At 29.1% G+C, this 14,811-nt stretch overlaps 1 protein-coding gene across 1 annotated transcript in view; it reads right to left on the reverse strand.

Moving 5' to 3' along the window:
* LOC121117474 (protein amalgam) overlaps positions 1-14,811 on the reverse strand; it is a 56,545-nt gene that overhangs the window by 16,267 nt on the left and 25,467 nt on the right. Inside the window, exon 2 of the mRNA XM_071888115.1 lies at positions 4,292-4,516. Within this exon, the coding sequence (XP_071744216.1) occupies positions 4,292-4,516 (225 nt within the window). The remainder of the gene's footprint in view (positions 1-4,291; positions 4,517-14,811) is intronic.

Genomic DNA, 14,811 nt, shown 5'->3' on the forward strand with positions numbered 1-14,811 from the left:
ATGCAAATTAAAAAAAATAATAAATCAAATACATTATTGTTTGTATAACTCTACAAGAGAGAGAGAGAGAGTAAAATATTCAATTCTTTATATTATGATTAAATATTTAATCGATTTTTCTACAAGGGAATCTGCAGGGCTGTATTTTGGGAGAAGGCTTGAATTTTTTGAAATTTTTTTCAAAAATCCATAGCTATTCACAGATTTTTTTTTTTTTTTAAATTAAAATGTATAATTATTTGACAATTTTGTTTAAAAATCCACATCTGTTCATAATAAATTAATTTTTTAGAGAAGAATTTCAAAAATCCACAGCTGTTCACAAAAATTAAATTTTTTGGTTTTTTTTTCTGAAAAATCAACAGCTATTTAATAAAAATTATAATTTTTGGAATAAAATTCAAAAATTAAACTTTTTTTGTGAACAGTTATAAATTTTTTTAGAATAGCATTGGATTTTTGAATTATTTTTAGAATAGTTATGGATTTTCGAAAAAACGTAATATTAAAAATTTATTTAAAAAATTTTTTTTTTTTTTAATTCCAAAAATCAAGCCACCTCCCCCAAAAAATAAAAAAAATATATATAATCCTGGGGACGCCCTTGATGCTGGAAATGTTCTTAGATTAGGGGTAAAAATAGATATGGTTCCAGGTCGAATTAATTCATCATCAATATAAAGATTTTGCCAATTTGGCTATTTGTATAATGCATATAAATTTGTGTGGCTCTTGATAGATTTATACCAATTAAATTAGAAAAAGTTAGAATAATACAGTATATACTGTATATTTTCATGTTGGTGAAGTAACACCATGCTCAGTAAAGGGAATATCCTAGAATAAAGCTATGTTTGCCATCATTAATATAACTTATAAGGCTATCTGGAAGGGTAAACAATCAGTGTATTCTACAGGGGATCCTTATACCAAATATTCTCAAGGGTGCAGTTTGTTGCTTATAATGTGCCTAAATATGAGTGTAAGTAGGGAATAGAGGTAAAGTAATGATAGAAAAACAAATGCAGGGGCGTCCGCAGGGGAGGGCTGGAGGGGTTGTAGTCCCCCCAAAAAAAAAAAAAAAAATACATAAATAAATTTTGATTCCTACTAGAAAATGTAATAATATAAATTTATTCATTTACAAAAAATTTCTATAAAAATTTCATTTTTTTGTGAGCAACTCTGGATTTTGAAAAAAAAATCAAAAAAATTAAATTTTTCAATTTTTTTTCCAAAAAATTCCAAAAAAACACGACCCTACGGGTACCCCTGATATGTGCAGCATACAAACGACCTGTGTAAAATAAGGTGGAAAAATGATTTATCTTTGTATTTCTATAAAATATTCATGACACGTTTTGAATTTAAGAAATTGAATACTAGAAAAAATGTTTCTTGTACATGGGAAAGTTTTTTTTTATAAAAATTGAAGTTGGATTTTTTGGAGTTCATTTCACACAAGGATAAGTTCATTCCTTTTTGCTTATATGTCGTTGTTTATATATGCGGTCCGTCAACACGAAACAAGTTAAAATGATTTTTCTTCAAATTGAATGTGGATTACATTTGTATTCTTCAGCAACGAATTATCGTCGATTTCTATTCACAAATTATTCTTATTAACCCTTTAATGGCGCCTAAAATAGAATCTAAAGTACCCAAAATAATCGCCAAGAATAAAAAACTCACAGCTTTTATTTGAAAGACCATATCGGGCCAATATAAGTTTTTTTCAACCTAATAAATTTTCTGAACTATAGAAAAAACTATGGGGGTATCTAAACTATTCCCACAAATTTGAATAAAAAATCAATAACTGACTTAAATATGTCCATGTAATATAGGTATGTGTGAAGTAATCAAGAAAAGGAAAAGAAATGATTTTTTTCCTTTTCTTGATATTTTATAAGATTGTTTTTATAATTGCACATTACATATTTATATCAGTTGTGTGTCCATATTGTTTTCCTAAAATGTAAATCGATCATATAATTTGCACTTTTGGTTGCATTTTTCCTCTAAATATGATATTACAGCATGCTAAAAATTAGTCATTTTGTTTTACTTGTTATTTAAGAAATATGTGCCAAGAGTACCAAATATAATGGGGAAAAAAATAAACAGCATATTTCTAAACAAATACAGAATGTAGTTTAATTAATATTAAAATAATTAATTAAATAATAATTAAAAAATTTAATTTTTTTGGATTTTTTTTTCAAAATCCAGAGTTGCTCACAAAAAAAGGAAATTTTTATGGAAAATTTATTTATATATAAAATGAATCATAATGAAAGAAAAGTTGGACACTCTAACAAATACCAGAAAAGTATATTAAAATATGATTAAAGACTTTGGCATATGAAACAAAATATCTAATAGATATTTATCATGTACCTAGATACATGGTTTTAAATTTTCTCTTCATGTTACTAAATATATGGGGGGATACCAATATAATTCATAAAAAACCACGTAAACACATAAAAACACAAGAAAAATATTATGTATGTAAGCCTAAATGAAAGGTGGATGCTGATCATTATTGCCAAACACGTGACATGAAAGAAGAAAGTTATTTCTCATAGTAAAAGGTTTTCCATGTACGTGAGTTGGCAAAGGGATTCAGGGTTCATAATAATCAATTCCACGAAACCTATACATTTGTACATAAATAACAATATATGTATTATAATGAATAATGAAGATATGTACTGACTCCATGGATATGATATACTTCATTATTCAATGTGGATGCGTTTGATGACGTATCTCATTGTTCAAAAAACAACTTTGTATTAAATATTATGGAGGACAGTTTTGGTATCTGATTTTAAAATATGTACTTAATGATAACTTGAGATTACTTTCTATTTTGTTTTGTTTTTGATATTTTCTTGAAGGAAAATAATGGTCTTTCATTTATGGTTTTTGTGTATAATATACGTATGATCCAAGAAGGATCTGACATCCCATCATTTACTTTGTATTTTTAAAGATGAACAATAAATGAAGAGATAATGTAATCATAACAAACTCCAAAGTGTCACAAGTTTTTATCAAAAACTACTAATTGTGAGTAGATTATTTGTTCAAATTCCAGTATATGTAATGACTATAAAGGAACATATATATGGCAGATGTTTAGTTAATTCGTGTTTAACAAAATTATTGAACACAAAATGCACAAAGGTTAACTATGGAAACCGTTACAATGACGTTCAATGAAGTTTAAATTGATTCATATGTGTACAACTAGGAATTTTAGGTTAACTAAAGGAATTGGTCAATTGCGTGAGATAAAAAAAATCGGTCAATAGCGTGTAACCGCCGGTTGGACAAAATATTGGTCTTAATCGTTCTAGAAAAATGACTTAAGACTAAAATAAATAAAAAACAGTCTCTATCTCTACACTGATGTATAGTTATATCCTTAATTTATTCAAGGTATTTCCATACAAAATGTGTGAGTTTATTATCTCATTTAAAAAGTATTTACGATCTACATATTATTATGTAGAAGCTCCAACTCGTCTACCCATTCCGGGTAAATTCACAAGGACACACCTCTTTATTCTTACATACATTCATGCAATCATGAAAAAGAAGAATGTATTAATTATAAAAATATAAGACATCACAACTCCCACTGTAGTAACATCTCTCCATGATGACGGAAAAATAAAGTTATTTCCTGGCATTACTCATAGTTCCCTCGTCATAATCAAACTCAAAGGTACGAACCCACCTTCTTACCTACCTACCGCAGCCTTCTTTTTCATATTTGTATATTGAACCTTCCGTTAGTGAAATGGGGCTATACAGTACTCCAAATATTAATTGATAAACAGTCGATATACAGGATGCAATCTCTATTTAATAACCAAAATAATTATTAAAAAAATGGATTTTCTCCTATACTGATCATCCAATTTTAATAGAAATGATTTCACTTGGGATTTTTTATATACGAAAGAAAAGTCATAAAGGATACTATACATATATAAACAAATGCTTTCAAAAAGTCACGTGCCTCTTGTTTGTCTTACTCTCAGGAGTAAGTAAATAATTCATAAGAGTACACACACGTCCTATTGAAAAAACAAGAGGACCGAATCCATCAATAATGTCTCACAGTATGTTGTATCTATGTAAATTAAAATAAACAGTCAATGTGGATTCACATTGTAGTTAATGTCTAGATTTTTTGGCAGCATAGATATTATGACACGCTCTACAAATGTATTTATGAAGTTAGTTACAGCCTTGGATTTCTATTTCCACTTACCTGTCATGATATCAACGAAACACGGTAGTCGAATCGTGGTTCCCTTGTCGAAAAAGAGAGACTTTGGCTTTGTGAGTAGTTTTGGATTATATCGAATTTCCTTTTCTTGTACGTTGTTGTCTGCGTTATATTCTTCCCCATATTCACCGTAGTCATCCCCCACATAGTCATAGTATTCATCAGCGTCTTTAGAGGTATGATCCCCTTGTGGTGATGATGGCTTCCCTGCAAAGGAGAGAAAAAACAAACAATATAAAATCGATCAGTGTAAATTAGGTATGTTGTAGAGAAATATATATAAATATTTTTGGGGAAAGGAGAAATTACTTTTTCTTAAATAAATACACAAGTATTAAATATACACGTAGTCAACCCTCGTGCTGTTTGTATCATCTTCAGGAAGATGCAATGGGGTGGATGAGCAAACAAAACGTCAAATCCGTGATGAATGATCTTGTCTACAATTGTATATAATATAATATCTATTCTTTTGTTTCAAGGGAGAAAATAGGAGATACTGAGAGAGGATTGACATATGAGAGGTTTTGTAATATATTTTATGATCGGTTGTTATTTATATGAATTTGAGAAAGGTATGAATAAAATAATAGGAAATAGACACCCTCAAAAGAAAGAGATCAAATTGCTTTGACTATTTCCTTCCATATCCAAATAACATATCAGTTCGTTATATATATGTATATAATAGGGCGGTTTGTTTTTCAACTTTTTTCGAATTTCGATTATGACTACTCCTCAGCAGTCGCATTATGGTAAGAGAATTACCCATTCAAAATTGTATTGTCCTACGAGGTCATCTTAAGATCCAACATCTCGATCAAATTATGAAAAAAGACAAACACTCTTTACTTAGTAAATATACGTACTAAGAAAACATTTTTAGTTATTTTTCATTATATAATTTTGATAAACATTTTTTTAAATAATAAAAAGTGTTTAGAATTTTGGAACAAAAAAAATTGGCGCAAATCATTTTTTTTTTTTTACATTTGCAGAAAGGAAAGATCAAAATTTTCTTATGTTATTCACTATTTTTGCTCCATAGGGTAGCTTCAGAAAAAAAAAATATTAATATTATTTATAGGTGAGACTATTGTGTATCATAGTTCAATAATGCAAAATAATCATTAATGCCTTGTTTTAATCTTAATTGAGTAAATACAGAACTTGCTACCTAAAGATGACATTGTTCGACAATGAAATGTTACATAGGTTGTTTTCTTAACATATGACAACTTTTTCAAGTCAGCCGTAATCAAAATTCGAAAAAAAGTTGAAAAACAAACCCACCCTAATGTATAATATCTGATGATCCTCCATAAAAATATTATTAGACAACTTTTTTGACGAAAAAAGAAATTATTTATTTGAAATCTTTCTCAGTCCTACGGATTTCTACTTTTTTCTTTCTTCCGTAGAGTATTATTCATTCTTTATTATCTTAGACATTATGAGATGATTATTTTTTTGCCCCCTTGTTGTGAGTTACCTCTGACAAGACTCATTTTTCATGAGAGAAATAAGAAAGAGGGGGTCAAGCGTGTAGCAAGTTAACAAAAAAAAAAGAAGAGTTTTTTCTTCAAGACAATTGAAGTTCTCAATTCCACAAATGATGTCTTTATTTGTATGAACTCATTCATATCGCATCCACCAGATGCATCACTTGCTTTAAAGCATACAAAAACACTCTATAGTTTTGTCTATTATTTTCTATCTACTAATATCCATTAATTTTTATATAATTCAGATACAAAAACATTGTTTTATGTCCAATATATCGCATTAGATAAGGAGACAAAGATATATTAACAAATAATACGTTGTTGTTTTTTTGCAAAAAAAAACAACAACAACAAAAAATAGGAATTTTCAACAACAATAGCCCTCCCTTGGTAAACCTCCATTTTATAAAGTAGTTAGTGAACTGGTTTTACAAATAAATCCCGAAAATAAAACTGATTTAAACACGAGATAAACAGTTCAACGATTATGTATTATAATTACGTTCTTTAAATTTTGTTTAATTTCTTTTTTAACAAATCCATCCATTTTGCAATTGTAAATATCAATTAAAATGCAAAAAATACTTGTATGTGTATAACACATACGGTATTAATAATTCTTTATTTTAAAATAATCTTAACAAATAAGATCCAAAACAAAGCAATATGAGGATAATTAAAGTGTTGCATTTAATCAAATTGATTGTAGTAGGAACATATTAAAATAGTATTGGCGATAAAATGTAGATTCAGAGGAATAAGAATCATTTTTATAAATTTCAGGATGGTGAGTATCCCAGTTCACTAACGGAGACTTAAGAAGCAGAATAATTATTAATCCGGTATAAAAGGTCAATTTACGCTTCATTGATTCAATTTATGAAACTATAAACATTTTTTTCCCATTAGCCAAATTGGTGTAGAGGAAATACATAGCAGAATACAATATTCAAGAAATGATTTATTTGCTTTTTTGTTTTTTCTTCATTTGATTTATAGGAGCGTTTGTAATAGTTAAATAAAAATAATACTAATATGGCAAAAACAGTTTTAAAAAATTGAATCTATAAATTTGTTATGGAGACAGTGTGGAAATTTCTTTAACAAAACAGACAACAGAGTGAATATGAAATGTAGTGGGTTGTCCGTCCTTATTTAGAAATGAAAACAGCTGTCATGTCCAGTTCAATCTCGGTACAGTCCTGTTTATTCCTGCATTTCAGTCCTAAAACGTATACAGTTTGTTCGTTGGTGACGTCACTCATCTATATATATCAATATATATTCAATCATCTCTAGTACTGCCATTCTGAAGGACTCACGGTCTTAAGCACCGGTCTAAAGTACAAATTGGACCGGTTATAAGACTGGACTATATAAATAAGGACCTACACAACACTAATATGAGGGTCGTTCGAAAAGTCCGTGCAAAGTCCGAGAGAGTCTCCAACTGGCGCGTATCGAGGTTATGTTTACTTAGTAGGATCTCTTGAAAGAACAAACACCAACTTTCAGCCAGATCAGTCTATTTCTTTCTGTTTGGACTTTGCACGGACTTTTCAAACAACCCTCGTATACAAATATAATTATAAGATTAACTTCCTTCAGGAAAACCCCCAAGAGCATTTTTAGCAAAATTACTCTACCAATCCCTGGGAGTAGTATAATGCAAAAAGATAACAAGCACTTTAAATAGAGACATGCATGACTTAAAGGCACACTAAAATATATCTATGAATGATGTATACGTATCTGTATGAATAGCAAAACCCTTAGTCATATCCCTTATATTGCACGCTTCAAATACTCTTACCTCTGTAATTATTGCGAATGTTATACACACGAATTTTCAAATATATAGATACAGATGCATAGATATGACGTCATGGGGATAATTAGTGAACGAGATCCCTCAAACAGCTCCTATATATGTAGGAGGAAATCTCAAATATAACTAGAAAATTTATAAAGCACTTTCAAAATGACTTTGAGATTGATTGAATAATATGTTGTTTAAAAAAACAAACATTACTGGAGTTATATTATATAACTAAAAGGACTGCATGTTTAATATATGTATGTGTGCATGAAGAGACTCCTAGAGACAAGGCATATCAGCAGAGATTCGAATAATACAATTTGAAGAATGTTAAGGAGGATAGCAGCTTAGCTGTCATAACGTTTCATTAAATTAGCAGCTATGAGATTAAGGAAATAAATAGAGACCCCCATCCGTATCCAGCAAATGAAATTGGGAGAAATTACTACGATGTCGATCCTCAATTATCCTGCGTGTCCAACAAGGACTTAGATATACCTCTCCAACACAAATACTCTGAGTTACTCTTTGTCTTTGACACACTTGTCATTATTTTAAACTTATTGTTCTCTTTTCAAGAATAAAATAATAATTATCAGAGCTTCAGTAAATAAAAAAATTATTTTATTTGCTGTATGAGAAGCATGCAGAATTTTTATACGTACTAAACATAAAAGAAGTGCTACATATATCGTCCCCCCTCGGACACTCAATGCGAGGATGAAAAAAGAAGAAATTTATCCTCTTTATAGATAGTCTTTTTTGGGCGTGGTAGAAAAATTGATAACTGACATATCTTGTCTCTAAGCATTTTGTGTATGAATAGATCTTTGTAGATTTAGAATCGTGTTCTAGAACACGATTCTAAATCAAGATAAAACCAAGACTATGAGGGCTCTCGAGCATGAGTTTAAGATATCAAAACCATGGAATGGAAATTTAAAATAGAAAAAAGAAAAGGATATTTTTCTGCTTGCCCAATAATTTCAAGATTCAAGACCTTCAAAATTGATATCGATACTGGTCTCTACACCAAAATTGATATCAATAAATCCATAACTAATTACATAGTTATGTAGTTTGTACTTCTTCTATGGCTAAAATATGGTATTTGCTTCGGTTTGAAAATTTTGGACCTCTCTAAAACTGACATTATAGTTATTAGGGAGGATGCTAATTCGATCTCTGAATTGGTCCAGTTAACAGCATCGGTCTTAATATATCTTATCTAAACTTATGAATGAACTGATATTTTAATATACTGATGAAATCTGAAATTTTTTTACAATAATTTATTTGATGTGAAACCGATAAAACTTTCGTCCTTCGTCAATTAATTAATAGTAAAAGATCTAAATACATGCTACTACATCTATCACACGTGTACACGAAATTTTTTTCCCAAGAACTTTGCATATTATAATTCTCTAACATTAGCAATTCTCCTAGTCAAAATAAAGAGGTTGTGTGTTTTAAAATATATATTGTTTAGTTGAGAAAAAATGTCACGTTTATAATTTTCGTTCTTTCAAAATTTAATTTATCAGGACATTTTCACGCCAACAAATAAGACAGAATCACAATTTTAAATCACAAAAACTCTTCATTTTGATACGGAGAGTTGCTGATGTTGGAGGATAATCTGCAAAGTTCTTAAAAATAAATTGTCTATACATGTATCCGTGTTACCACAAGATAGATGTGGTAACTTGTAACCGATTTAAGAAAAATTAAATTTTGATAAACGGCCAACGATGGATATATCGGTCTCCAAGGAAGTACATGATAGTGGACCAGGGAAAATTAGATCAAAGAACAAGTTTCAACACAAGTATTTGTCAAACAAGACAGCTGATTGACAGAAACAATTTTGAACTCAAACAAATATCACAGGCGGCCACAGGGGGTTATTATTTAAAATTATATTTTCTGTTAATAGCTATGAATTTTTGAAATTTTTTCCAAAAAAATTTATATTTAATAATTAATTTTTATAATTTTTGTGAATAGCTATAGATTTTTGAAATTTTTGAAAAAAAAATATTTTTCTGTTAATATTAGAAATTAAATTTAAAAGAAAATTATTTGATTATTTTTTTTTTTTTTTTTTTCCAAAATCCAAGCCCCCACTCAAAATATTATCTTGCAGACCCCCGGAATATGTAAATACATATTTATTGGATTAAAATGGTTTGTAAAGATATTTATAGACTGACTGACTTAAAACACATATAGCCTTTCAATGATGAACCCCCCATTAAAGGAGATGATTTATGGGTCTACTTATTTTTTAAATATAGATAATTTATTTTTATATGTACGTAAATATACAAAATGGAACAAAATAAACGTAGTCGTGTGTGAAAGCAGTCAGCAGTGAACATTAAAACAACTTTTTCTTAGCTTTCTTTAAAACGATGTACGCACATATAACTGGAATATTTATTTAGGTCGGTTATGACTGTCATTATAAAGTTGAGAATATACAGTTGTGACATACATTCATTTAAATTTATGTGTATGTATATATTCGATGAGGATGTTTATAAAATTTTTATTAAATTTTGGTGTTGGTATGTGGTTTATGGAGAGACAAAGAGTAATTGAATGGAATTATAAGTAAATTTCATTCAATGTATACAGCAGTGGAGCTTAAACACAACAGGGTTGGACCCTTAGCTTACACAAGCATGAATAAGTTACGATAAACGTGATTTTTATGAATCAAGTAAGGACAACTCAAGCTCAATTTGTAATTTGTTAAAATCTTTTATTTTTCAATATAATTCAAATACATTCAGATGCCGTTGGTATGTAGTTAAACCATCAGTGATGATTAATTTCTTTCCTTAGGTAAGTATACATATGGAGATTTAAGAATCATCATTCCTTTTAGTTAATACAAATTGATTAATTACATACCTACATATTTCTTGGGAGCAACTCCCCATCCATTCCCACCCAAAATTAGGGCATCCTTCTTTAGCAAAATATCTACACCAATAAATCTCTCACTAGGTGGCTACCAATGAATGCTTCATCATATCACGAATTAGCTCTACTTCCTCCACATACATAGATATTGTTAAGCGTTGGGGCGTAGCCAGAGAAAGCTCAGAACCAAAACTGTATTTCCTTCAAACAGTTGTTATATTTGGATTGTTTCACATACACATAATAATACGCATATTAAATGTATAGGTATGAATTGATAGCCACTACATCAAAATATACCAGATGTTACAACGCTCCTCTGTAATAATATAAGCGTTGTATACAACTTACGATTTAAATAACCACTTTGGCAAATAAATAGAACAACATCATATTTCACATCGATAGTATCTATAATATAAGCAACTGTACACATACAAATATAATTTCGTTTTGCTGAGTCATTTCGTTTTCTCGTTTACAATATCAAACAAAATAGGAGAGTTTTAATATATATAGCACAATGTATGTATAAAAGTGCGTCTCAGGAGAAATGACAATATAATATGTGGCCCGTCGACACAAACACAGGTTAGAATGATTTTTCTCTAAAAGGAGTATATATTACATTTGTGTATTAACGAATTATTCTTAGTACACCTTTGCGTGTGCTGAAAATTGCAACTACAGTAGCCGAAATTAACCTTCTCAATAAATAAAAAAAAGAGAAATTGATAAACTTTATTTGAAGGGCAGTATATCAGGCCCAATATAAGTATCATAAATCACTTAAAGGTGCTTACTATCTATAGTTCAAATTCTTGAGTATCTTAACTCATCCCACCAATTTGAATAATAAGTCGATAATTGCCTCAAATACGTCTATGAAATATTACGTATGTATAAAGTGAAATAAATTGCAATTTTTCTTTTTGTTGATTTTTGTTCAAGATTGTTTTTATATTGATGCACTACACATGCATATTGATCAGTTTTATTTTCCACTAATTTCCAATCTATAAATAAAACTTTTTAAATGTAGATGCGTCTTGCAGTATCACAGATTTATATACAATTGTACATAAAAATCTTACTAAAAAAAATTTACCCTATAAAAATCATTTATCCTTGTAAAAACATATTGATATCTATGAAAAAATATTCTTCCGACCTATTTGAAACCATTTGAATAAACAACTTTTATATCCAACAACTCTACAATAGAGTTGCTTCCTATTCATAGTCAATAATTCTGTATAAAAAGATTTTTGACCAGTGTATATTGTACATATATGGATGTATATGAATGAATGAATGAATGCCGTTCGCTGAATGGTCAAAAAAGAACTCACAAACAAAATAGTAATAAATAAAGATATCTTCTACAACGTCTCATTACTTCTGCACGAAAAAAAAGCATCAAAAGGTTATGAATTACTGAGGAAAAAGGGACGATGACCTCATAATGAAAAATAACAAAAATAAAAATGTCTACATTTTTGTATTCAATTACGTATATCCGTGCATGAGAAACCTACAGGAACGCCATGTTGATATTTGTAATTAAATTGACATCTCTTTGAAAAACTTCATATAAAGATGAAAAATCAAGAAACCAAAGGATTATATTGGAGCTAAGGTTTTTATTGAATTTACAATTCAGTTCGGAAGTCTTGGACAAATAAAGGCCACTGTCGCCGGTATGTATTTAATAAGTGGGGGGATAAATTATATTTTTTGGACGTCATTAGGGGGGTCCACATAATTTTATTTGAGATAAGGGGGAGACGGGCTGAACCTGAAATTTTATTTTGGAGGAGATAAAGTGTATTGCGTTTTTTTGACAATGCTGACGAAATGTTTTGTTTTTTATAAATACCAAATTTGACAGCTAACTTTTCTTTAGAAGAGTTATTTTTGTTCTTAGAGTTTTAATTTTTGGTAAAAGATTCATTTTTTCAGGAATAACCTTTTCTTTTATTAAAAATAAAGAATGATAAAAGACAAATTTAAAAAAAAAAGCAAATTTATAAAACAAAATTTAGACAATTCAATTTTTTTTTTTTTTAAATTCCACAAAAGTGTGTTTGGGGGAGGGGGGGGGGCTAATTAATAGCCCCTTTTCCACTATAGCACCATTGGTCAAGATCATTATTATTATTTTTTTTTTCGAACCTTCTAATTTAGTTTTTTCTAAAAAGGTTTTTTTAGATCACTTACACAGGAAAATTAGGTCTTGTTCTGAATCATGTAAAAATTCGACCTAGAGCAATTTTTAGGAATTGTCTATGTGGTAAACAGTTTTATATTGATGTAAGTTTTTTATCCCTTTTATTGTATTCACTATCAAAATTTTACATCTCGAGTCTGAGACTGATAAAAACTGTTCAAATTTGAGAACGATGAAATATCGGTACAATGCCAGAAACTGCAATCACAATTGAATTGTGATATGAATTAGTCTGGTCAAAATACACTTAAGATCAAAGAATTTTTTTATAATGTTTATATTATTGTTGAATTAAATTCGATTTTCAAAATGACCAACTTCCCTATTGATGACATCATGTGAAAACGCTTTATCTATATAATTCTTGAATTATGTGGATTTATAAATGTCCCAAAAAAGTATTGTATATCCATTCAGAATTGAATTAGCAATTGATTGATTGATTCTTCATACATATGTATGACTGTATATGGATATTGTAGGACTTAATCCTTGGGTATTGTCAACCATTTAAGAACCCTTCCTTCTTCTAAGCCTCTTCTCCCCTCTTCTTCACCATAATCATGGGGACAATGCATTGTCAAAAACCCTTATAATCCTTAGTTATTAGTATGAATGCACTCATTGAGAGATTAATTAAAGAATATACATAAATATGTATTTAAGCTGGAACTTTGTAGTCTAATTGATTTTTTTTTCTTTCTTTGAGAAAGAAAAATATGAATACATTTGTAAATTTTTCTAATTTCCTAAACAAATTACTTGATTAACATGAGAACTTTTTTTTTTTTGAATGACTAACAAAAAGTAACAAATATATACATACATCTTCCGTCCTCTTCGCCAAGAGAGTGTCGAGGGAGATCAATTGAAACTAGTCACGCATGTTGTGGTCATCAAATAATAATAATATCAATAATCAAGGGAATAAGTTTCAACTGACATATTCTGCCACGTGAATTACTCCCAGCAGTTGTATGTAAAATTACAAATATATATATATATACAATTATAAAGTCCGTTAAACACTTAATGATATGAACAATTGGTGGGAATAATTATAAAGGGCTCTGGGTGTGGCAGAAAAGACACTCCATGACGAAGACCCTTTCATTAGAAAATTATCACTTAATCCATAGTTCATGTTTTCCATTTATGTAATGTAGTGTTGTCCCGATTGCAATATATTTGTGCCAGTTGTTCCCGGTTCCATCAGATAGTCTCCGAGTGGTCTTTGTTAGGGTAGAGGGTAGGTTATGAAATTTGGTTATAATCGCATGACAGTCCGCAGGATTATATAGATATCTATTTATATATATTTTATTTTATTTTGGGAAGGGGAGGGGGATTTTTTGAAAAAAAAAAAAAAATCGGAATTTTTTTTAAAAAATTACACATTTGTAAAATCTTTTTTATAATCTACAACTTTTCAAAGTTAATTAGATTTTTCGGAATTTTTTTCAAAGAGTCCATAGGTATTCTCAAAAAATCCACACTTGTTCACAAACCATTAAATTATTTTGAAAACTTTCGAAAATTAAATTTTAAGGAAAAAAATTTCAAAAAACCTCAGATGCTCTCAAAAAAAATTATAATATAAACTTTTTATAAGAAAAAAAAATCAAATATTCCTTTTTTTTAAAGAAAATTTTCACAAATCTATTGTTAAACATACAAAATTGAATATTTTGGAAAAAAAATTGAATATTTTAATTAAACTTTAAGTATTAGATTTTTGGAAAATATATAATTTTCTAGAAAACAGAAAAAATCCTTAATTTGGGAACTAAAGCCCCTCCAGCACACTTGCTGGGGACGCCCCTGATTTTTCTTTTTAAAGAGATTTAATTTCAGAAGGGTAGGATCTAGCTCAAAAATTTAGGGTTTATCTTCATCACCAGTAAATATTTTTATTTACAAGTTCATTTACAAATACCAATTCTGTAAAGTGCCGTTTGAAGTACGTCAGTAACCACTATAGTACCGATTAAGGAGAGCACACCTATATAGTGAG

Source organism: Lepeophtheirus salmonis, chromosome 5 (assembly GCF_016086655.4).
Source record: "Lepeophtheirus salmonis chromosome 5, UVic_Lsal_1.4, whole genome shotgun sequence".
Taxonomy (NCBI): Eukaryota; Metazoa; Arthropoda; class Copepoda; order Siphonostomatoida; family Caligidae; genus Lepeophtheirus; species Lepeophtheirus salmonis.